We start from the raw sequence: 24,995 nt of genomic DNA, 5'->3' as shown, positions 1-24,995 counted from the left end.
TCAACCTCGATAGATAACCGCCGCCGTTTATCTCTCGACTCTTATAGTTACATATACATGGCAATGTAAAGCTCCGTACGATTCCCAGACCGCGCATTCGAGACCTCGGTCTTGCTCGGAAAAAGAATCGACCTTCGATACACTAGAGATACGACTGCTATTGCTGAAAAATAAAATCTCGCTGAATTTAACACTCGAAGGAGTGTTTAAAAAAAAGGGGGAGATAGTAATAAGACACGAATGTGATATTTGTTTAATCTGTTCTCCCATCGGGATCTCATTGTCAGTTATATATTCGATTTATCTTTCGCCGTGTATTTTGACAATTCCTTGGGGGGGGGGGGGGGAACAGCCGCCTTTGAATGGCCGATCTCGTTTGTCCATTAACTCGGTTCCCTTTAATGCATCGTAGTAAGAGCTGCGGACTCCTCCACGGTGTTTTGACACTCGCCGATGCGTGACGTCGACCGCTATAACGTCGCCCCGGTCCATTTTGCAACGCGATTTATTTGCGTCATCCTTCCACGCGTTTCCCTTCGAGAAATCGTCGCGACGCCCGCTGCCGATGGAATCATCGTCGTATTTCATAGAAAGAAAGAGAGAGAGGAAAGACGGGAGTTGGAATCCCCCGGAAGTGGACGAAGTGGTGCAATCCTGAAAGATGTGCGCGCCGCAGGCAGGAAGCGCGCGGCCAAAGGATATAAATTGAATCGGGGTTTCGCATCCGACGCGTAAAAGCGAGTTCGCACGCCCTTTAAATCCACCCCACCCTCTGTTCCCCTCATTGCTTTATTGCGGCGCTAGACAACCATTATGGAACGGAAGATGCCAATAATTTTCGTGGCGCGTCGCTTGTACAGCTCGACGGGCAGTTTTGGGGGGATCCTTTAATTCGATGTTCTTGACTTTCCGAAACGATATGTCTGCGCTCTGTCGCGTTTAAACGACTCCTCTATCCTTGATTTCCTCGATACTAAATATTTGTATTTGATATGTCCCTTACCAGCGCAAAGAATATAATTTCGTTTAACATTTTTTTTTTTCCTCTACAAAATGTTCAATTCTTTTCCAAAAAAACAAGTATGACAAAATAAAAAAAGAAGTGGTATATGCGAGTCAAATGTTACAGGGATGAAACTCATCATTAGTTACAGCTATCGCAGATATACGGTGAACCGCAGGATTAGTCCCAAGTATTCTCGTACCAGTCGCGGTGACCTGTGGCTAGCCGTTGGCTTAGATACACGGGGCTTAGATTCGCCTTGGGTTTGGTTTAGGCCACCCTCACGAAGGCGATACGTCAACGTCATAATGGGGGTCATAAATCCGGCTCGCACGCGCCTAAACCTCGCTGAGGGGGGATGGGCGGGGTGGGGGGGAGAAGGGCGCACGCGGACCACGCATCGCAACCGTCCATAATCCGTCCGCGTGTTCATACCTTCGTCTTAGTTTGCACGCTGACTTTACTGGATATTAGAGACTTCCATCCGTCATATCGTATCTCGTTTTCGCTCCAAGCGCTGTGAGAAAGTGTCTAAAGACAAACAAATACAGAAGCTTGTGTAAATACGAATATTACGTCAGATATATCGTCAATTTCTTTCGTTTGAGAGAGAGAGAAAGAGAGAATAACGACATCAACAGAGAATTATAAAAATAATTTTTTTATGAATAAAATAACATTAATAATATATTTTTATATAATTTTTAAATCCGATTTTTCTCTCTTTACAATCGTGATTTACTATACAATTTCTGATATTAATCGTGTAGCAGCGGCATAATGGCGCTATAATAATGGTACCACGTTAATGTTATTTCACACTAGGCGTTATCACAATTTCGCCCGGCAGGTGCCAGGATCTAGATTACCCGCCCGAGCTATATACGCGGGTAATTAACGGAGAGCAGTTTGTAGAAATAATTCCACCCTTATCGCGCGGGTAAAGTGAGCGAGAAATAAATTTACTCTACATTTTCTTTTCTTTCTCTACGCGCGCCAACTCAGGCGCGCATTCACTGTTTCATTCGCAATCAGTGGCAATGTTGTTTCACGGCGTAAATGTTCAGATGTAAGTGTTGGCAGTAACCTTAAAGTTATCGCGCGGCCGACGGGGTCGTTAACGAGCATACCACGTAAAATGCAGGTTACCGGTCGAAGGGCCGGCATTCTGTCACGGTGTTACGGCCACTAAGGGCTGTTTACATTGGCGTTGTCAACCGACGTATACCACGCACGCGATCGTACATAAGACGACGACAGTAAAGTTGCTGTAAAGTCGTCAATCAGCTATACTTGATGTCGGCTAATATTGTTTGACGAGAAATTATTAGGAAGAAACTTGTGTTTACTATCTAATATCAAATATAAGGGAGGTTTCTTTTTGATAAGAAAATATTCGCCGAGAAGAGAGAGGTTGATTGAAGAATCTTTCAAATTAAAAATTGTGCAGCGCGAACACGCTGTACGGCCGTTGACAGTTCCACGAAATGTTTCTCTGTTTTCTTTTGAGACTCTCTGTCGTGAGTAATGGACACCATGATTTCCCAAGAGTCGTCGAGCTATATTGTATATTTTCGCACGAACGTGTATGACCGCCTGTCTTCTTGTCATATGACATTTAACTGAAATGTCGGGCTTAAAAATATAATATTATTATTACGACACCTTAATTAACATTAATGGAATAATCACGAAAAAAATCATGATAAATAAATCTTGCGATACATTTGTCGATGTTTCGTAGAATTTGTGGAAACATTTATGTTCTTACTAGGGCAGGTCACGTCGGATTACGTGCTACACTCGATTCGCTTGTATCGGTTTCGCTGCGGCAAGTAGGTCAATGGCGAAACCATTTCGAGACCTCGGATATTGGTATCGCGAAGCAATAGTTTCAATTCAATTTAGGGAAGTCAATTCTGCAAGAAGCGGCGACGTATTTATATCATTCGCGACGTATTCGCGTGACGAAGTATATTATTGCAAAAATATGTCGTTTAGTCCTCATTGCAATTACGCATAGAACTAGTTGAGTAGACAAATTAGTTCTATTTTAATAGATATCGCCATTGTGTGTGTAATGTATAATAACATATAAAAGAGTAATGAAAATAGATAATATATATATTTTTTTAACTTGGGGAAATTGCGGAATGATAAAATATAATAACATAGAAGCAATAACGTAATTGATATTTGAAAGCGGAAACGTCGAGTAACGATAGAAAAATGGCAGAGAGTGCTGGCAGAGAGGACATAGGGAAGTCAATTCTGCAAGAAGCGGCGACGTATTTATATCATTCGCGACGTATTCGCGTGACGAAGTATATTATTGCAAAAATATGTCGTTTAGTCCTCATTGCAATTACGCATAGAACTAGTTGAGTAGACAAATTAGTTCTATTTTAATAGATATCGCCATTGTGTGTGTAATGTATAATAACATATAAAAGAGTAATGAAAATAGATAATATATATATTTTTTTAACTTGGGGAAATTGCGGAATGATAAAATATAATAACATAGAAGCAATAACGTAATTGATATTTGAAAGCGGAAACGTCGAGTAACGATAGAAAAATGGCAGAGAGTGCTGGCAGAGAGGACAAAATAATTTATATCGGAGTAGTAGAAATTTAATTTTCTTAAAAGCGGGAAAAAAAGAGAGCTATGCGGCGCGACCGATGCGAAGAAAACCCGCGGTTCAACTAAAATCAGGCGATCGTTAAATAAGCGCAACGATATCGATCTCATTTCCTCATTCCTTTCTCGAAGGGAAAGAAATTCCACGGCAAGATCTCTCATTTGTCAACGTAGAAAGCTGGAGCGTCAATTCGCGTGACCATCAATTCACGCGTATTATTCCGACTCGAACCTAATCATTGAGCATCATCAAATGTAAAAAATGCGAATATTCCGTCGATGGAATAGCATTTCCATTTCCCGAAACGATCGGTGGAAACGAAGCTGGGCGATGAGAAAGAGAGAGAGAGAGAGAGAGAGAGAGAGGCAAGAAGGTGATGAGAGAGGGAACGGCGGAGCGTTGCCTTCGTCTTCGACGAAGACGACGACGGCGACACTTGCTGGTCGCCAAGAGCAACGTAGCAACAATCCCGTTTAGTACTCCCAGCGTGTCTGCGCGGTGGAGAGTACAGAGAAACGTGGTGGTGGCGGCGGGCGAACGAGCTCTGCGGCGGTGCCAGGGGTGAGGAGGGTGTGCACGAAGGGTGGATGAAAAGTGAAGAGTGGGGTACCAGGATACGAGACGGCTGGCTAGGACGGGTGTTGCGGGGTGTCGAGGGGGGAGAAGGGGGGGGGACCGCGCAGGAGAGAATGACGGAGGCAGTCGGAGGATATACAGGGGATCGGGTGGAGAGCCGTGGCAGAAGGAGGATGGAGGAGGGTGGTGGTCTGGGTGGTTGGTTGGTGATGCATTGCGCGAACTCCCCGCGGCGAGGTCACGTGACTCGTACCCCCGGCCTATCATTGATCGCTCCCCGGAGGAACGTCGGACACACTGTACCCACCAAGCATTGTACCTTGCACTTTACCAGTTTTCGGAGGACATTCTTAAAGCTAAAATAGAGACGGAGAGGCGGTGAGAGACGGTGGTAGACGAAAGATGTTTCGCCAGCGACGACGTTTCGAAACGTCACTCTCTTACGATCTCATGCTTCGGTGAAAAATATTATTCGCGCTCTCTCTTCTTCTTTCGCGATAACTTTGATGATAGCCTTATTCTTTTATTAAAACGTATCATGATGGGTAAAGGCAGGAAAAATGTTAGATTTGTTGTTATCTTATCGATCAATATCGCGAGAGATAGCAATATAGTTTCTCGCGATACGCGGTAATATCGGTAACGTTATTTTATCGCGAACGATAAATATCTCGGATGTTTTTCGGGATTTATTAGAATGCGAGGTCGAAATGGAACAGTACTTGAATATGTGAGTGTCAAGTGGGAACATGCGAGGCTATTTTTTCCCTTTCAGGGACTAGAAAGACATTTTAGAGCAGAATGTTGCGCCTGAAAAATCTACATCTTTCTTCTTCCATGTTTTATCCACTGCTTCGTAACAAAACACTCTCCTCGCGAAATATACATTGTAATACAATAAAATAGGACAAGCTAAATATTTTATATCGGTATACGGAATGTTTCACGTGAAATAAATCCAGTCGCGCGTTTCGTAGTTGTAGAGGATATCAGAGAGACAAAGAGAAATATTATAGAACGCTTCCATTATGGAACATAATAATTTATATGCTTTGAAAAATTAAAATTTCCTATATTTCACACACACGTGCGTTGAGAAAGAGAGAAGGGGGGGGGGGGGGGACAGAATAAATATTAATTATTTTAAAATGCGCGGAGGATAATCACAATTCCAAACGGTCGACGCGATATTATGGTTAATTCATGCCGAACACGGAAGTCAGAGCTTCCGTACATCGAAATAGACAGAATAATTTATAGTTACACGTCGAGCGATGAAGCTAATTAGCAAATGATATTTAATATAACGCTCTCGCGTGCCCGCGCGTTGGCACCAAAAAGGTACGCAGCATCCGTTTCGCATCCATTCAATGCGTAATTATAAAAAATGTGTTTGTGTTTTATATGACTCCTACTGATCGTTACACGTGTGAACACCACTACTGTGGCGCTTCCGTGTCGGCAGATTACAACCGTTGTTATAGATTTATCGACGTTATCGTTTGCGTACGCGCGCTGACGGAAGGTAAAATTTATATAAAGTATGAAATTCTTCAAAGAATTACATCGTATTATTGGAAAAACGATTTAATTAATGTCGGAAAATTTCATACGATGTCGCTTCTTTCTCGCGCAAATTTAATCGAAAACTTGTATTCTTGTATGTTTATCGATGAATACGATAGTTCCGGGATCGTTTATACATTTATTGTACAGATTCTTGCTAATACGAAAATAATAACGTCGAACAAAGGCTGCCACCGGCGGTTCGTCGACGATCCCGAGGTGACGTTCGACGGGAATTGGAATTTCCTGCGGTTCTTTTGTGATGCAAAGAGAAGAGGACCGGGTTGCGCGCTGAGGTGCGAGCGAGAGGGGCAACGATGTCTTTTAGAATTAAATAGTTACGACACCCTCAAAGGCCAGCTGTTCGGACTCCGAGATCTCGGCTCTTGCAACCCTCCCCGTTCGCAACCTGCTCCTTTCCCGCGAAAACTCTTTAAATCGCTCCTTTCGCTCCCGGCGAGAGTTTATTAAAAAGGGTGAAAGGGTGAAGTCGCGAAGAAAAGAAGGGTAAGGGGCCTAAAGGCGGGCCGAGCTTTAATATATTTTGATTGATAGGATTAGCACTTCCTCGATTTTCATGGACCGATTCGGTCGGAAGGTCCCGAGGAATAAAAAACATTAGGACTCGCATTAATTTCTCTTGCGAGAAATAAATAATAAATATCGGTCGCAAATAACGAAAGAAGAGAGAAGCGATTACATCTGCGTGCATCCTATGTCGCGCAAACGATATATATATATATATATATATATATATATTATATATATATATATACATTTTTCAGGAATGCAAATGAATTCCGCTTTGTCTCTCGTAATTCCATAAACTCGTTGTTCGTCAGAACTGCGTGACAGATGGAATGAACGAAGAAAGAGGTTGGATTCTGAAGAGATTCTGGGAGGGGACGGGCGGATGAACCGGATGGTGGCAACGCGCGGTAAGCGCGTGTAAGAAAGAACGAGAGGGGAAGAGAAGCGGAGAAGGGAGGACGAGTACAAGAATAATTGAAGACGAGTTTCCTTCGCTCCTCGCGGATAAGGGTGGTTGCGCGAACGGGGGCGTTGGGTAGAGTAGGCTGTTGATGGAGGCAGCACCAGATGTTATCTTCCTCCTTGGGGTGACGCCATCAACTTTTAGACAATGCGAGGACTTTTCGGCGAAATATCAAACTTCGGTCGCGTCTTGTCGACGCCAGCCTCTCCGCTCCTCGTTCCGCCCTGGCGCGAGCTCCGCTCGCCGATTTGACACACAGTCGGCCATTATTATTAAAATGTAAATTTCCCCGGAGATTTGTCTCCGGCGACGATATATCTGAAATTCGTCCTTATCGCCGTAAGATTGTATTACGCAGTAAAGCTCTGTACGCGCGGAGAGTCAAGAGGAAACGTGAATAGAAATTAACAGACATTTCACACACACACACACACACACACACACACACACACACACACACACACACACACACACACACACACACACACACACAGTTCAATTAATACTCTTTTTCTTATAGAAGGAATTACGATATTTATATTACCGTTGAAGATTTTGAAATATCGCGAATTGAAAGCTTTCCAACACACTGTAGCAATAAATACTGAATATTAAGATTACCTATGCGTTTATCACGTCGTTTATTTTACGCTATCTCTCTGCCGAAATCGTATGGGAGGGGAAAGGGCAGGGGGATTTTCTTCACCTCGTACATTGTCAAAAGTGGACTATTATTGACCGGTCGTATCAGCGTGAAGTAAAATGACCATCCGGTTCTGCGACGTCCAGAAAGGGAAAATAGCAGTAGGAACGACCCTCTTTTTCTCTCGAGGTAATAGCAAGACGATTATGGCCATTCGACTCGCGGGAGGGAATCGAATGATTTGATCTTGGCAAGATAAGAGCGAGGCGAGGAAAGACGATGGAATAAGGAGACCGGGAGAAACGGAGGCGAAACACAGCCGCCAACTCGCAGTAGGAAATGGAGGCGAATCCAGAGAAAGACGATGGAATAAGGAGACCGGGAGAAACGGAGGCGAAACACAGCCAACTCGCAGTAGGAAATGGAGGCGAATCCAGGTACTTGAGAACGGGCAAGGGAGACAGATACCACGATGCAAGATGGTGAGAAGATGGAGCGGGAAGAGGGGGGCAGGAGGGGGGAGGGGTGAACTGAGTATAAGATCGGGTACCTTTATCGATGCCATCCTACTCGTAAATTGAATCAAAAGGAGCGAAATGAAGAACCGGGGTGGACGGCTTCCTCGGCGAAAGGGGAGGGGAAGGGGAGAGAGTGAGAGAAAGGCGGTGCGCGACGACGACTGCCGAGGTATTTTATCGGGAGTTAAAATGGCCCTTTAATCAATGTCCCTTCTTAACTACAAGCCATGAGATAAACGACCGGAAATGACGCCCCGATAAGAAAATTGCTTACCCGACATCTCTTTCGAGAATTGCCTCGCTTTTTCAGCATCCGGTGCGTATCTTTCGCCCCGCTCCTTCGTAAATCGTTATCAAAATTGATGTTCGCCGTGTCGGCAGTTTCGTCCGTCGACAATCCGGAAATAAAATGTTTTGTTATTCTGAAGAGAGAACACAACGTAGTATTTATATATACATATCACGTGTTTTTGAAAATAAATCAAAATAAGTGAATTACGAACTTGCACGAAGGTTTCATACCGCGAAAATAGAGAGAGAGAGAGAGAGCTCGTTATCCGCGGAACGGGTTACACCCTCGTTTACCGCGGCAATTTATCCAAGATATCAATCTTTGGTATGCGAAGCAGTCCACATACATTTGCATGCACGGGACGCTTCCTCGACGACAGGTGCAGGCCGTAGATAAGCGCGGTCGAATTTTTGGGCCAATTATTGGCATTTCGTAAAGCACATTTCGGACGGAGAATAAGCGATGCACTTAACGAGCATCGTGGCATAATGCGTTCTTTTGCGGCCACGCTGAGGGCATGACGCAGGTGCTGCACTATCTTCGTCGCGCGCGTCCGCAGGATGTCGATTGTTCCCCGTATTTGGTCGCGCAATTTATTACGCGAGATCACTGATTTACGATTACGCGAGTCAGCGGACAGACGAAACGTCATTATTGTTCCTCGTTACGTTTGCATGACGACAAGCGTCGAGATATTATTAATTTTAAAAAAACGTCACACAGCTCCTTATTACTTTATGAATTAAAAAAATATATATTTTGTATATTGCATATATATAAAAAATATATATATCCTCTGTGCATTAATAATACATAAAATGTTCAACGGATTGATAACTCATTCGTTAGCGCAAATGAATGACTAGCGAATAAATATGTAAGACCGTGTGAGAGATATGCAAAGAGGGGAGAGATGGAATTTCAGAAAAAGATTCGAGTATCGCGCGAGTAGTTCATTATACGAGATATCTGGAGCAACACTGGTAGCGCGAATCTCATAGGCTATGCAACAATTATCATGCAAATAGACGGCCGTTTAGCGGCTGCGAATCGCGCGGAATTGAAATTCCGACCGCGTCCTAAGGTACGAAGGGAACGGGAGACGGCGGAACGCGCGAGACGAGCGGTTGCCTGTATTTTAATGCTCTTACACGCAGCGCCGAGTATTTAAGATAGTCGGTAGAAGAAGATCGTGGAAAGGAGGAGGGGAGATGAGAACGATAGAATCGGGTAAGAGAAAGAGAGAGAGAAAGATTAACGAAATAAAGGAAATCACAAGGAGCATAAAAGAGAGAGAGAGAGAAAGAGAGGATCATCGTCCTGCAGGAACGAGCTCTGGCCCGACACGCTGTTAAGTATGGGTTTACGGCAGATACATATCGCGATGTATATATTGTGCTTTACTCGGGGAAGTGCGTTCCGGAGTAGTAAAGGTGCCGGCGGATGGTCGAATACCACCGCCGCTAACATTTCCGCGAGACGATCCTTGATTACATATTCAGGCAAGTCGACGATCGATGTCGGTTCGGCTAGAGGGGAATAACTATGAGATGGGATACTAATCTGGGATATTGAGGTGTCTATGTATATGTATATATGAGAGAGATATCCCGACTATCTCTCTCAGAAAAGTATAAAATATTTATATATAGCGACGTAGAAGATATGAATAAACTAATAAATAATCAAGTTCAGCCATTTCCGTACACGATGTACCGTGTAATATGACAAAATGTTTAAGATTGTGATCCTGGTGGAATCTTAACTATAATTTGTATCACTGTTTCTCGGTCAACGACTCGAATAGATTAATATTAGCGTCGCGCAGAGATTTTGGAGCGACGAGATTTATATTCAGATTGTTTATTATTTTTTAAACAATTTTTGATAATTACGCCCAGCACGACACTTCGTGAAAATGTGTCTTATAGAATCCCATCGTGAAAGAGCATCGTCCTCGCGCCTCTGCTCGAGAACGGTGATCATACATCGGAACCTGCGGTCCAGGGGAGGAGTAGGGAGCAAGAGCGAGAGGTGAGGAGAGTCGTCTCTGTATATACGTACATAATACACGGTCGTGAGCGCAACGACAAATATATATCGAAGTATCCCTGAGGAATTGAACCGGCGATTCCCGTCACTGCTTTGGGCGCTTTTGCCACGGGGTCACGCGAAATATGCTCGTCCCACCTTTGACAATTTGATCCCGCTGGTGAGATAGCATTGTGGTGAGCGCGCGATCGGCTTCTTCTTCTTCGCTGCAAGCAGCTCCACTCTTTCTCTACACTCTCTCTTTCTCTCGATACTCCGTTTCTTTCTATATGTATATACCTATCTCTTTTCTTATTGTTTCCGTCAGAGAGAAACGAGATTTTATTTATATCGCACGACCAAGATAGGCCGCCAATAGCGCACGTGGTGCCGTTCTTTTCTCGGCAAGAGAACGCTACTTGTCCGATAGTGTATAGTTCGAGCTTTCATGTTTCTATCTGGTATCGTGTCGCACAGTTTTCCTTCCTCTTTGCCCGCTTTCCACGTATTTATATATCCTACCGTCGCCCTTCCTTGTTCTACCTACGACGCGGTGTCTGCAGGCGGACGGCTTTAGCGTGAGAACGGTACATTACCGGCTAGTTCGCATATCGTTTGCCTCTTTCATTTTCTTTTCCCTTCCAGATATCTGCTGTTTTTCTCTTTCTCTCTTTCTCTCTCTTGGTCTTTTTTCGACTTATTCCGCTTCACTCGCTTTTCGACCACGGTCTGCTCCTCTCTCGAGTTCTCTCTTTCTTTTTTCTTTTCTTCTTATCCTGCCGTCTTGGAGTCACGTAGATACATATGCAATCTCATTGCATGTTTTAACACGTGTTTCGCGAAAAAAATTCCCCTTTCGATCCGCCGATAAGCGCGCAAATGTTCTCCCGGATCGCGCCGTCGAGTGCCATTACAATACCGCGGCGATTTCCGGATCGTTGCGTAGTAAATATCCTACGGCCAGTCTCTCGTACGATCCTCCATACCGAGAGAAAAAGAAAGATGGAGATAGAGAAATTCCTTTACACCACGAGTTCTCTCTCGCACGGTTTCGGGAATGCCGTAGATAGCGATCGCGGTGTCTCGGCGCGAGCCGAGATTTTGCAAAGCGGACTGGCGAGCTCATTCGTGATAATGTAAAAATCCTCGGCCTTAGCGAGAATTAAGTCTCGATTAGATAAACAGCATAATCGAGTATTGCGAAAATTAAATTATGATCCCTCCCGTCCAAATTGATCAACGCTCGAAAGCTTTCGATTCACGTTTGGATACAACCAAAGACCGTAAAGCTTAATAATGCACGTCCAATAGTCGCTCGTAAAACGAGCGTGACCTTCACACTTGTACGCGTGTCCAGCTCACAATACGATTCGACGTACCGTGCATCCGATGCATCGCTGCAAGATAAACGCCTCGTGTGGGCACGTTCGCATGATATAATGTCACGCACGAACGCTACCGAGCGAGTTACCGGAGTATATGTGCTTTATAGGAAGAGATAGAGAGTGTGCGTGGGTGTGTGAGTGGGTGCATTATGACGAGAAGTAGATTGCTAAGTACACAACCTACTCGCCATAACTCACACCAGGTCGGCGAATTATAAATTATAGTCGCGCGCGCTCTCACACCTGGTAAGCGGTGGACTCGACGGGGATGATTTCTCACCGGGATGCTTAACGGACGGAAAAATTATGTTTTGCGTCCAGGATTATTTCGTCCCGTCCCTCAAGGTGCTCGAAAAAATTATTCGCGCCGTCATTGTCCGAGGTATCGCTTCACAAGAAGAAGAAACACGATCTTTAATAACGCGTATTTTTTAATTGTGATTATTTAATTGATCGTAATCGTGATCGACAACGTAAACAATCGGTAGAATTATATTAGCTTGGATATATATTAATTGGAAATTTATTTAATTATTTTCTGTAATAAAGCGGGAGAGAGAGAAATATATATATATGTATAAATGCATTTTCGATATTCATGATGATCTGAGAAAATTTGTGTATTGGTGCTGTTGAATACTTGAACTGTTCGACACGTTCAGGCAATCGAGTCCCCAAATCACCTTCCGGCAAAAAGAGAACTGATCAATTTCAGATTTATAGTCCGGCCACGTTAATTAGTAACCAGGCATCTGCAACGGCGAGAAAAAAACCGCCTTTTGCCCTTCCTTCCTGCCTCTTGAAGCTTCAAGAGCGGCAAGTCGCCGGTTCTTGTTGCCCGATAGAGATTCTTGATACACCTCGCGTATCAGAGAAATATAAGAGGCACGATTATTATTCAACACAGCAATCTCTCGTTTTATATTAATCGCGAGAACAATAGCTCCACCCATTTTCGCGTGAAAGAAATATACTCTCGCGTCGAGAGTGATAACAAATACAGGTGTAAAAGAAATTTCGAGGGGACGAGCCAATTAGCGGTACCCCAGCATCCTCGGCGAATACCTAAAGCGGTGGACAGGTGTGAGATGAGCATAATCGTGTATACGCGCGCGTGAAACGGCCGTGTTAACACACGTGCGAATCTGGCGAACGCAGCGGGACGTATCAAGTCATTTCTCGTCGCTGTTCAGGTTTCCCCTGGACCGTCCTTCCTACCTGCTTCGCAGATAGGAAGTCTCCTCGTGAAAGTTGACAAATAATTTAACACCAAATACATACCTCGTTTTTATCTGGATGCATTTAACGTTGCAGAAAAAAAGGAAAAATAAAATGAGAAAAACAAAATTTCACACGCATTTTCCATTTCATCGGAGAGAACCGAGGTCGTTATCTACCGGGTGACTGTTTACTTTGCACCCGAACACGCTGTTGCATCGACGCTGGTGTATCGTTCGACATGCCATTATCAGTCGCACTTCATCACGCGCATAATATCGTTTCGACTTTAATGGCGGCGCGTTTTGCACATATACACATGTACGTAGTGCGCCAGTTGTGCACTTCCTTTGCGGACTCCGCCCCCGCAAACGCCCCTTGGGAATTATACGATCCGTGCAGCGGTACACCTGTGTGCGGTCGTGTCTCTTCGGCGAGAACGTGACTCAACTGTCCGATGAGTCTCGGTCATTTCGAGAACAACGTGAATCCATAATTTCTGAAAAGCGGAACAGCTGTAGCGAGACGTGTTATTGACAACAGCGCAAATTTACAGTCACGCTTAAGAACAACCGCGATCCTCTCTCCGGTGTAATATTTCTCACGAGATTCTATTGTGCGCGCATATTATTCCCTTCGAAATATTTATACTCTACGAATAACGCGATTTTCATTGCTTCGTCTCGATAAATTAATATGAATTAAGCTACTTATCCGATTGTCCGAAATAGAACTCTGGAAATAAAGCGTCCCGATAAAATCAATATTTTATCGAGAGAACGTCGTCGTATTCTTTTATGCCAGGAGGCAGGGAGGAGAGCCCTCGGTCCTTGAAATCGAGCGGCATATAGCGTGTCCGGCGCTATATGATCCGAGAGCAGCCACTCTCGGATCGTGTCGCGTCGGAGCCACGAGGGATCTAATCCTCCGAACTTGCGCAGCGCGAAATCGCGCCTTTCACGAACATGTGTCTGACATTTTTAATCGTCGGATTAAAATAACTGATGCCAAGGTGTAGCCCCGGGAATCCATTATCCGGCGGCGGATGAGGGACCGGCCACCCAAAGTGTCGCGTGTCCCCCGGGGATCTGCCAGGCAACGTGGACTGTTTTAAGCCTGACTTTAAGTCGTTTCGATTTTGTCGTGGAACCGCGCTGCGTGAAAAACACTTACAAAGGATATAAAAATAAAACCAACTTACTTAACTAAATTTTGAACGGCAGGCAAAACCAAAAATTGCTTTTTTTTTTCGAAAGATTAAGATTTTTAGCGAATAATCGAATATATCAGTCCACAGCAGATATAATAAAGACGTTGTCTTTTTAAAATTCGGCGACCGTTCCGCAAAACTTGTGTAAAAAAAAAACCAGCTCTCCTCCTCGGTATACGACTATGTCAGGAGTTACAAATACCGCCGGGGGCAGCGAGGTTGCGATCGAGGGATTCCTTTATTGCTCGGATAATAATGATTCGGACCCTCGGCTGACTAAAGAAACGCCCGAAGGTTTACTGGTAAATTACCGAGCATCTCTCCTGCAATTACCGATGTAAAAGAGAGTCGTAGGTTTATTCTTTGTATAAACACCGGTTATAACATAATCCAAAAGTTATTTCAATATCGTGTACATATATATCATATATATAATATGCTATTATACTTTTATATAGTGCGTGTTTATATCTATTACACTTGTGTCTATTAAATATCTTCGATAAAGAATATATACACGTAATGTCTCGTAACTACACGACCATCTTGGCGTGTGCAAGAAATATATATACGAACGGAAAAGGGGAGAGGGGAGCGAGGATGCAACAGGAGTGCAATTCCGGGGGGCGGTACTTTTCCTACACGGCTCTCTCTCTCTCTCTCTCTACATCAGCAATTCACTATGCATTTGTTCACGTGCGTGGTCTACGTGCATAAGTGTTCCAGGTAAACTCCATTACCGGCAGCCATGTTTCTCGCGTTGCTACCGTATCCTGCACTATTCACGGATACTTTGTCAAAGCGGTCATTGCATGCAAGATACAAGAGCGACGCGCGCGCGCGCGCGTATACACGCATATATACACACATACACCACACGTACGTATCTCGATTTATGTTTAAAAGATACTTTTTACATATGGTATAATGGACCACAGGACAGAGATAACTTTTTAGTAAAGATGCGGCACAACTTTTAATGTCGGCGGAAACCAAATACAGATCTCCGAAGAAGGCACGCACGATAAATATTGTCTACGACTGCGTATTTTGCAAGTTGGTAGCTATGTCTCGGGCTTCCGAGAAACTCGCAAGACGTTTGCCGTGAGCACATTTGTTCTGTCGTGTACACAGCGGGACAACTCGCTCGAAAGGGAATATAGTAAATTGAGGCCAACGGTAGGACGCGGAGTACAAATATGTTAAAAATTAGCTGGGCAAATACACGTTATTCCGAACGTCGCGCGTTAGAGGAGAATCGCGCGGGATGGTTTAATTTATTCGTCGTCGTGCTTTCTTTCGCGATGCCGTAGAACCGTTTCATCGCGAATTGAAGTTTCGCGAATTCCATTATGAGAATCCCGTGAGCGTATAATTAATGTTACACGTGACCGGATACCGTCGCATACAAAATTAAAATTCAGTCGCGGAAGTGCGCGGCGGCACTTTGTTCAGGGACGGGATTCAATTAAAAAAAAAGCCGCAGCATTATATTTCATATTCATCGCGCGTCTTCGTTCGTCTTCGCTCACACATTCGCAAGTAATAATTAAAAATACTCGTTCGCGTTAATATCAGTCCGGAAAGCGGCTCCGCCGCCGGCTACCGGGTATCCGCATTTCCACCGCTTTTCCATCCCTTAACCAGCCTGTCCCCTCCCCTTCCCCCCTCTCCCCCCCCCCTCTTCCTCTCCCTCTTCGGGACGTTTATCTCGTCATCGCTCTCTTTTGCATCCCGGACAGAGCTCTCTCTGCGACGAATTTGCAAGCTTTTAATACAAACGCGACGCTCGTTCACCGCCGAACGCAACTTGTTGTCAACGCCATGCTTTTCCCTTTTTCCCTCCCCTTTCTGTCCATCTCCCGTCGTTCTGTCCTCTTCTCCATTCCGCGATTCCCCGGCTGTTTTTGCCGCCGTATCTCGACGGACCTCCATCCCCTTTATGAATAAATGGAAAGAGAGAGAGAGAGAGAACGAGAGTCGTTTTCACCTGCAATCGTCGCGTTAACGCGATATCCTCTCCCTTCGCGGTGGAAAACGCTGGTCGATTTTATTTATGTATATATATCCGGCCCCTCGTGTTATACCGTTCCGGGTCTGAGCTGACAGATCACACGGAATATGCGTTCGCCGTCGCATTCGTTTCTGTCGGCGTTGTCTGTCAACGTAATGAGCAGACACGTTTTGTCGATATAACGAGAAGGCTTGACAACTCTCCGCCGATGCGCTTAAAAGTCCGCGGCGCGCTTATAGTCGCTTAAATGCAGAATGTCGATATGTGTACGAGCAGAATTTATTGATAGATACATTAACCGGTTCGCCGCGGCTGTCTTTCATCAAGCTTGGCGAGATGATAAACTCAAACGCGCGCGCGTTAGATAATCGTATCAGCGACAAATTTTCGATTGAGATATCATTTTTGCCAGACGTCGCTGTTTTTTCGATAATTTTGTTTACGAGTTGTCGGCCGTTAATTTTACTCGACACCGCGATTTTCCTTCGTTCTTTGTCGCGTTTCCAAAGAATATTCGGGCGCATTTTGAACATACGCGATCGAGAACGAGTGTTGCGTATCCCGTAAAACGTATATTCGTGTTATTCTTCGAATATATAAGTGAATTAGAGTGTTACACATACCCTCGTTAGAGCTTAATAGTCCTACTATTTTTCAAGTGCGCTCGAGCGTTCGTTGCCGAAAGCCACGCGCGTGCCACCGGACTTACTCTCCGAACATAATGGAATCTATCATCGAGAGGGTCGAGATTGATTATCTCGCGACGCACGCCCATCCACTCGGTGCGACAGTGGGCCCAGTATTTTGCCTATAGGCCATTCTAACGAGAACGCGGTGAGAAAAATGAAACGAGCTGTATCATGGGAGTACACATGCTCAATCTAGATGACTCTTTAAACTATATAGGCGGGTCACGGCCACGTGCCGAAGAAAATGCATCAACGGTCTCGCTGACCCAACATATTTTTTTCCTCTTTCTTCCTGTACGTGTCGACATGATTAATATCCGCGCTCTCAAATATTCTACACGTGATTTCCAATTGGTAAGCTTTATCATTTTGACATTAAATGGATCAAAACCAAAAATTGGCGATTATTTAATTTTGTAAATTATTTCGTTTTTATTCGATCCAAAGCGATGAGATTCAGCGTGTTTAGTCTTTTTTATCGTTTACTTAATAAATTCAATACCTTCGTGGACTCAAGTCCCGAATCCGTATCATGAGTGGTGACCATGAGAAACATCCATTTCCATCCAGCATTCGAATGCAGTCTTGTAAGCGAGAATCCGGGTAAAGTCGGGGGTCGAGGGTTGGCGCGAGAACCTTTCGCCGGCGCATGACATCCTTGCTCAGCGACTGCTCTCGAGCACCCTAAACAAAGGGATATTGAGAGACTTCGGAGAGAGATAGAGGAGAAAAGTAGGGTGAGAGAGAGAGAGAGAGAGAGAGACTGCCGATCGCGGGGAAGGAAGGACGCGAAGGATAGGCGGACCTACCACCTTAAGGATCAGAGTGACTCCGCCACAATAGTGCGTCGCCGAGAATCCAAGGGGGTTTATTAAAGCCGTGGTTGGCGATACAACTCACGTTCTCTGCTTTTCCACCGAACACCCTCCTATCCTAGTCTACCTTCTTCTCTAGTGCGCTTTTCCTCATCCCCCCAACGGCTTCTTCCGCTCGCTCGCATTTATACGCTTATCCGGGAGTGTCCGATCGTTTGCCGTCTTACACCGGACTCGAAATTTCGAATAAATTACTCAACTTTGTCGATATCGCTAATTATATATTCGCTCGTTTTATACAAAGATAAGAAAGAGAGCGATTTACGTTGAAGTAATTTATCACATACAATATTATATATATTATTTTGCCATTTCAAAGGAGAATTAATTTTAAAACAGAGGCAATTTTTTAACGTTAAAATTTTAATTGAAGGATTAGAATTCGGGCAGAAAAGAAATATTCTAGGATGAGATGCGAATAATAAAAGAGAGAGAGAGAGACCGAAAAAGTATTGTCTCCGAGCAATTTTCGTCGTAAAAATAATCCGAGGTACGACGAGCACTCTCGCGGTCGCGGCGGGATTTCCGACGGATATATCGCTCCACGACATTTGCGACGAGCATAATCCGAGGACGTGGATAACGCGCGCGCTGCTATATTCATACCAGGTATAAATCAGGACGTCGCGCGCGCGCGCATCTCGGGGGTTTTATCGACAGGGACATTACGCGAGCATAGCGATGTACGCGTGTAAGAAGGCGACGGCGGGTAATCGGGACCCTGGAAACACGTGTCCCACATCCCGCGTTCCCGTCAGCCCCTCCCCCCTTTCCATCGGTGGCGGCGCAGCTCTCTTTGCAAGAGAGAGAGAGAGAGAGAGAGAGACTCTCCTCGAGTCGTGATAGCGCGACTCCTTTTCCGTCGCCCTCGTTGACACGAAACGCGCATTAGGCGCGGCTGCATCCTTACGCCCTCGTTCCACGTGCCCCTGTAAGGTTACCTTCCCGCCGCCCTCCCCTTAAACCGGTCATACTTTAAACGCCTGTCACACAAGGAAGCAAGGATGCCTTGTGACAGCTGATACATGCGGGATGCGTGATAATTTTACGCTCCAAACTCGAAAATATCATCATCGTACGCCGCGAGGTAATCTTGATAAGATAGATATTCGGATTAGATTTTCGAAGGTTCATTATCCTCCCTGAAACGAGCAGGAAATAAATCATTGTAACGCCGGTAATCAGTAAATCGATTTTCACAAAGACATTACCGCGTTTAATAAATCACACGGTTCTCCTCTGTAACATCATCTCGCAAAACGCGGTCCGGATGCTTCTCCCTCGCGCGTAACGTCCTTTCCCCCTCCTCCCCGCAGCAATTTTTTTTCCTCGCGGCGCGAGGGATAGATAGAACGGAATTAGCTCGGTACCCGTGTACCGGCGCCGTCGAGCAAAGCGATAATAAAAGATCGCGGGATAAACTTTCACATTTTTACTTGGACGCCGGTACGATTTTTATTCCGCCACCCCCGCCCTCTTCCGTTTCCTGCCGCGTTTTTTCCTTCTCTCTTTCTCTCTCTTTCTCGATGCATTTATCTATCCTTCTTCGCCCGGCGTTCGCCGGAACTTGCATTAGCGTCTGGTGGCTCAAGCCGGAGGGTTGGTTCGGCGATGGTGCTGTACTTCCTGGACAAAGTAACCGCGCCATTGTCGCAACAAACCACCCACCCGCCCCAACTCGACCTTCTCTGTTCCCTTGCGAAGCGCGTGTCCATTGTACTCGCGTCGTGTTAACGTATCTGCGCCGTATAGAATACGGCGCACGCTGTGCAAGCGTTTCTCCGTTAGAGCTGTACGTTGTACAGCTAATTTCAATGTGATTTTGTACAAGGACCTCTTCTTGCATCGCACTAATGATAGATAGACCGTGTAAAGGTGATACGAGAATGCGAATTTATAGCGTGGTAAAAGTTTCCAACAAGTTTTTTCTGCGATTATCTTTTGAAAAATGAAGGCATAATTTTTGATGAGAGAGCGATAAAACTCTAATTTGTAATTATTACGGCTACTACATCATATTGCGACGAGATCGCGATCGCGAGTTTGGAAACATCGCCGATCGCAATTAGATCGTAAACGATTCGAGTTCGATCCCGTAAACTACACCGCACCTGGCCGTGTCACGGTCTTGTTGCCGAACCGGTCGGCCTGCACGCAGGAGGCACCGGCGTATTTATTGCTTAATTCGCGCTTCTTTGTTTCGTAAAAGTGAGAAACAGCTTTAATAACGGGCCACGATGGGAGTATAATGAGGGGTTACGGTTACAACGGAGGAACCTATAACCGCCTCGCGAGAAAGAGAGCGGCAACCCCTTTTCGGTTCTATTAATGTCGACGCCCGAGATTGTTGATTATGTGGAGCGCTCGTCATATACGTTATCGTTAATTTTCGCGAATACGACAATGTATTTCTAAAATCTCTACGATATCACAACTGCTGACGAGAGAGAAAAATTTCAACTATCATTATTATTATTATCATTGGAGAACGTTTCCCTTACCTCGATATTCTCAATTTCGGGGACTAATGGTAAGCAGCCTAGGGCGCGTGATTTGAACGAATACTTTGTCGGAATGAAACGACGCGGTGGATGACGACGACGATGGAGCGTCTCGTTTCCAGACGGGAAGCGCCTCTCATCGACAGAAGTGGAGAGGGATAAGGAGATGGTCGTGAAGGCGGAGGTGGATGCGGCGGATTATGAGGACGAGACGAGAGCGGCAGCGAGGCGATTGTTCGAGGCGTGGAAGCGTGCCTTAGATGCGACAATTGAGGTTCCAGACCGTGAACCTGCAATCAATGCTTTGTCGTCGTCGTCGTCGTCGTCGTCGTCGTCGTCGTGCCGCGGAAAGAGAGTGTGCACGAGAGAAAGAGAGAGAGAGAGAGAGGATCGAGAAACGCGAGGTAGAGATATTCGGAGGGTGCGAAGACTGCCGTGGAAAGGGCTGGCTTTGTCTGCCTGTGAAAGCTCTCGGAGGGTGCGCAGGCTACCCTCTCGAAGAATACGCCTCAAAGGAAGTCGGCTAGCATACATCCAACTGGGAATCGCGCGTCTTTACTTCAGCGATGGAACTTGAAACCGAACACTTGGCTATGTTTGCGCTCGTTCGAGAGAGAGTACTTATTTTTCAAAACGAAATAAAAATACGATGGAACACAATGTCGCGAAAATCTGTTACAGCATCTGATGCAGCGATAACTACCGTCTTATCATGTTATCGTATCATTGCTATTCATGATGCGTACACTGAATAATTGCTGATCTTTTTCATAATAACCACCGTACGTTGTAAATATAATAACCGTAGAAAAATCAGCGATCGACTGATCGCGCGATTAAAAATATGCCCTCCTCAATTATGTAAAAGAATTTTGCTCCGACACCTGCCACCGATGTACCGAAAATGACTCTGACCTCGAATATAATCAAGTTAAAATAATTTCGCCGAACAAATATAAATTGATTTAAAATATCTTTCTATAAAAAAATACTCATAATATATTTTCGATCGCGCAAATTTTAACAATTCGTTTGCCGAGGAGAAAAAAACGTTAAAAAATTAGCGTTCGCAAAATTAGTCAAACCAGATATTTTCGTCCCGATTTTCACATTTAATTGTCGATTTGCGATAATCGTTCAAAGTCGAAAATATCATTGATTTCTCATCTCTTTCTTTTTTTACGATTACGTAAAGGCCTTTAGTCATCAGGGTATAAGCGAATAGATACGATAAATTTACATGTGTTCCGCGGAGATGGTGAGTGTCGAGCAGGTACAACTGAAAGAGACGATCATGCGGTGGGATTACCTGTGCAATGCGAACCATTAGCTGCCGTGTATGCAGTGTACTCGAGCGGACTTGTAGTCGGGTAGCATTTGCCGGCGGAAAATATACACGCGCATATCCGTTCGCGCGCGCATGCACATCGAATGTTTCGACAAGAGAAACAATAAGGGTCTTTTGATTTCCGCAAATCTCTTGTTTTCTATTATTTGATTATTATCGGGAATACAAGTATTATAAATTGAGTGCTATATTTATCGTATTTACAATCTATTTAACGTAAAAAGTCGCACATCATTATAAATTAATTATATATTTATATCTTTTACTATGATATAATAAATTATACTAAATAATAATAAATATGACAGAGCTTTGAATAAAAGCAAACTTTACTTGTAGTATTTATATTTGTCATATACATTTCAGTTAGAATGAGCGGAATCTTTTTGATATATCGCGATTTATTGGAGAACTTAATAAAATGCTAATTATAAGAAATTTATAAATATACATGTACACATGTGTATTATGCGATGCGTGCGGAGAAACCTTTATTTCTTCTCTCGACGATCGGTTTGCCGATTCTCGGACGAGGGGCCGCGAGTAACAGTGCAAAAGACGCCGAAACATTCTGTACGTTTGCGCACAGAACGCGGCGCACTAAGTGTAAATGAAGCGGCTTGTAGGCTAATGGAGGTAGTGCTACCGATGTTGGCTGAGCAATTAAGCCGGTCCGCGGTCGAACAGAGGATAAATAACGGATATACAGGCCGCCGTGCGGATACGGCGAGAAAAAAGGAGAGGAGAGAGAGAGAGAGAGAGAGAGAAGGGGGAAACGGGCTCTCGTCTTTTAAAAAATTCATTAATAGCAACGAGGTAGCTAGTATAATTACCAACACTAGTACCGTACTCGCGATCGTAAAAAAACCAGACAAGGATCAAGAATTAACTCATGTAAATGCTCGATAATGACGCCGTAATTTTACATCGTACTTTTATCAGCTTAGTTAATTACTCGTACGTGAAGCAATCAATGAAGCTAGTTCAGGACGGAAACAGGCACGCAATAAGAATTATTGGACGTAGCAAGTGTGTGCTATTTTAAATGCAAAGAATTTGAAAAATTCTTCTCGAGAAACACGCTAACGTTGTTCACATCCGTATTATGTTTACGACATAGAGTCCAGTTTCTATGTAATTACAAATGCGCGGTTATCTAGATTGATCACACGATTGCCGGGCTAGCGAGGCTGTATCACTTCTGACAAGAGCAAGAGACGAGGTTTAATTAATAGATCTTAGGAATTTCGCGCGAATTTATCGAGGATAATCAATGACGTACCCTCGTGAACTGGTACTCGATGTTCATCCGAAAGAACGTATCCTCCAGCATCTCTTCCTCGTCGTGCCGACAATTTCCTGACTGATCCACGTCGGTCGCTTTTATGACGGCCATGGCGGTTTATTCCTTTATGACTATCCTCGGCCAATTTCGAAACGATCTTGACCGCGGCGCGTTTTACCGTGGAACCGACTGCTTTGTCCACTGATTATACGCCGTGCTCCGATCATAAAGACACACGTCCGTTTAATATACCGTGCCATTTCTGTTCTCGAAACTCTCGCGTGTATACAAATTAATTGCCATATTAAAATTATTTACATAAGAAAGCGAAATAGCCCGCACTAAATCAATTGCAAACATCGCTGGATGAGGCTACTAGAGACACCACATTAAAAAGCGTATATATAAAGTTAAATGGCATAAAAAGATTAATGCTTAATTATTCTTTTATTAATAAAAGTATATTTTTTATCAATAAATTTTATAATATTATTTATTAATTACTTCACTATGTGTATTAATATCCTCGATTGTTTGTGAGTTGCATTGTTCGAGAAAAGGAATAATAAACGTCAAAGTGCCCGAATTTTATTTCTGATATGATTTACTTTCCGCTCGTTAACGAAAAGAATTATTATTAATAGATGCACTTGGCTTCTTTTGAGATTTTAGTAATTCTTCATGCTATTAATTTATATTTTTTTTTTCTTAATGCCATTTTCATAAAAAACTATTATATTGGCTAATTTATTGGAATTTATTGGAATTTTATTTTTATAAAGAACTGTTATTTTGGCTGATGAAAAAGGTATATACTTGGCGCCTTTTTTTTTACATTTTTGATGACTTCTTTGAACGCGAACGCTTATCTTTTAACCCGGTTGATAGCAAAATTGAACGCAAATAAAGTGCGTCCCGATCATTATCCATTAAACGTACGACTCAATTTCCGAGAGACGCGCGGTTGATTCGGCTGTGGGACCGTTATATCGGCTGGAGGATGTGTGCATTAAATCGTGAAAGCGGACGGGAGGGGAAAAACGCGTGACGCGTGGGCCCGAGGCCGGCATTAATGACGGAACGTGCGGCTCTCGTTCGCCTCGTTACTGTCGCCCTGGGGCAGCCGCGACAAGGAGAGGGAGAGAGAGAGAGAAAAAGAGAGCAACCCCAACTGCACACATCGAATCCTCCCGGTTCGCCATCGACTCCTTCTCGTAATGCGGCCAGGATATTATTTGTTTCCACTTGTTTGTGCGCACGAAAGAGCGCTCCTGACAAACAAACAATCTGCTTTTCCAAGAGCGACGCCGTCATGGTTTGTCTCTCTCTCTCTCTCTCTTTCTCTTTCCATCCCTTCTCTTTTCTTTCATATTCTTCGTTCCTTCCGTGTATGTTATCTCGTTACCCCTCATCTCTCTATCTCTCGCGCGCGCTTCTTTCGCATAAATAGATCGTAGAAAAAAAGGGATGATGGAGGGCAAGAGAGAGGAGACGATGCGTGCAAAAGGGACGAGAAAATCCTCTTCTCTCGCTCGCATCATCCCGGTATACCGCCAATGAGGCATTCGCCGCGTCCGTGCCAGCCAGTGCGCCCCTTTTGTGTCAATACTGCGATAATTATTTCTGTAGAGCGACCCGTAATGGCTCATTCAGACGGTGTCGCCGGCTTTTTTCAGTGGTAAATCGCGCCATTAAGCGGCTATAATGAACGCCAGCTCCAGAGCTCCGGCACGGGTGCACATTCGCAGTAATATTTATCTTCTGGTCGCGCGAAGGAGAGAGACGTCTCGTGGAAAACTATTCTTTTTTCTTTTTTTATAGTTTATTCAGAATGAACGAATACATTTCGTAGAGAAAATTATTGTCCTTTTTATTTCACTGGATTTGACGAACTCGGACACGTGAAAAAAAAAAAAAAAAACTGCCGAGAAACGTTGCGTAAGGCGATAAGAACCACGGCCGGTTTGCTTCACGAAACCCTCTCGGATCGACGAGAGAAGGCCAATGACAAAGATAAGACCGATACCAACGATGGCGTCGGGATATTAGTTTAGCCGAATCAAGAGACTGACATATCCTGTGACAGGTAAGCGCGTCGTCTGCGCGCGAGGGACAGCTGGACGCTCGCGCGTTGCACCTGTTCGTTCCACGACTTTTCGTTTTTTAATCGCGTTGAAATTAAATAGTCCGTATTGGATAAAA

General features: G+C 44.3%; 1 protein-coding gene across 1 annotated transcript; it reads right to left on the bottom strand.

The window, feature by feature from the left end:
* Positions 1–47: 47 nt before the first annotated feature.
* On the bottom strand, positions 48–22,833 carry LOC115239129. The gene is made up of 5 exons (XM_029813486.1): positions 22,791–22,833; positions 17,287–17,468; positions 1,439–1,534; positions 351–654; positions 48–163 (listed from the first exon to the last, which is right to left on the bottom strand). Exons 2-5 carry the CDS (start codon positions 17,338–17,340, stop codon positions 48–50), a joined length of 570 nt encoding a protein of 189 aa, XP_029669346.1. The 5' UTR covers positions 17,341–17,468; positions 22,791–22,833.
* Between the last annotated feature and the right edge of the window lie 2,162 nt (positions 22,834–24,995).

This window comes from Formica exsecta, unplaced genomic scaffold (assembly GCF_003651465.1).
Source record: "Formica exsecta isolate Colony F162 unplaced genomic scaffold, ASM365146v1 scaffold365, whole genome shotgun sequence".
NCBI lineage: Eukaryota > Metazoa > Arthropoda > Insecta > Hymenoptera > Formicidae > Formica > Formica exsecta.
Note: the sequence above shows the minus strand (reverse complement) of the source record. Positions and strands in the feature narration are given on the sequence as shown.

Bases quoted from the DNA above. Each gene is read 5' to 3' on its own strand.
- LOC115239129 (XM_029813486.1), bottom strand. From the start codon at position 17,340: ATGTTTCTCATGGTCACCACTCATGATACGGATTCGGGACTTGAGTCC. The intron at 1,535-17,286 runs GTATTGAATTTA...GTTTGTCTTTAG, and splicing joins CGGGACTTGAGTCCACGAAG to ACACTTTCTCACAGCGCTTG. The intron at 655-1,438 runs GTATGAACACGC...CACATCTTTCAG, and splicing joins GCGTGCAAACTAAGACGAAG to GATTGCACCACTTCGTCCAC.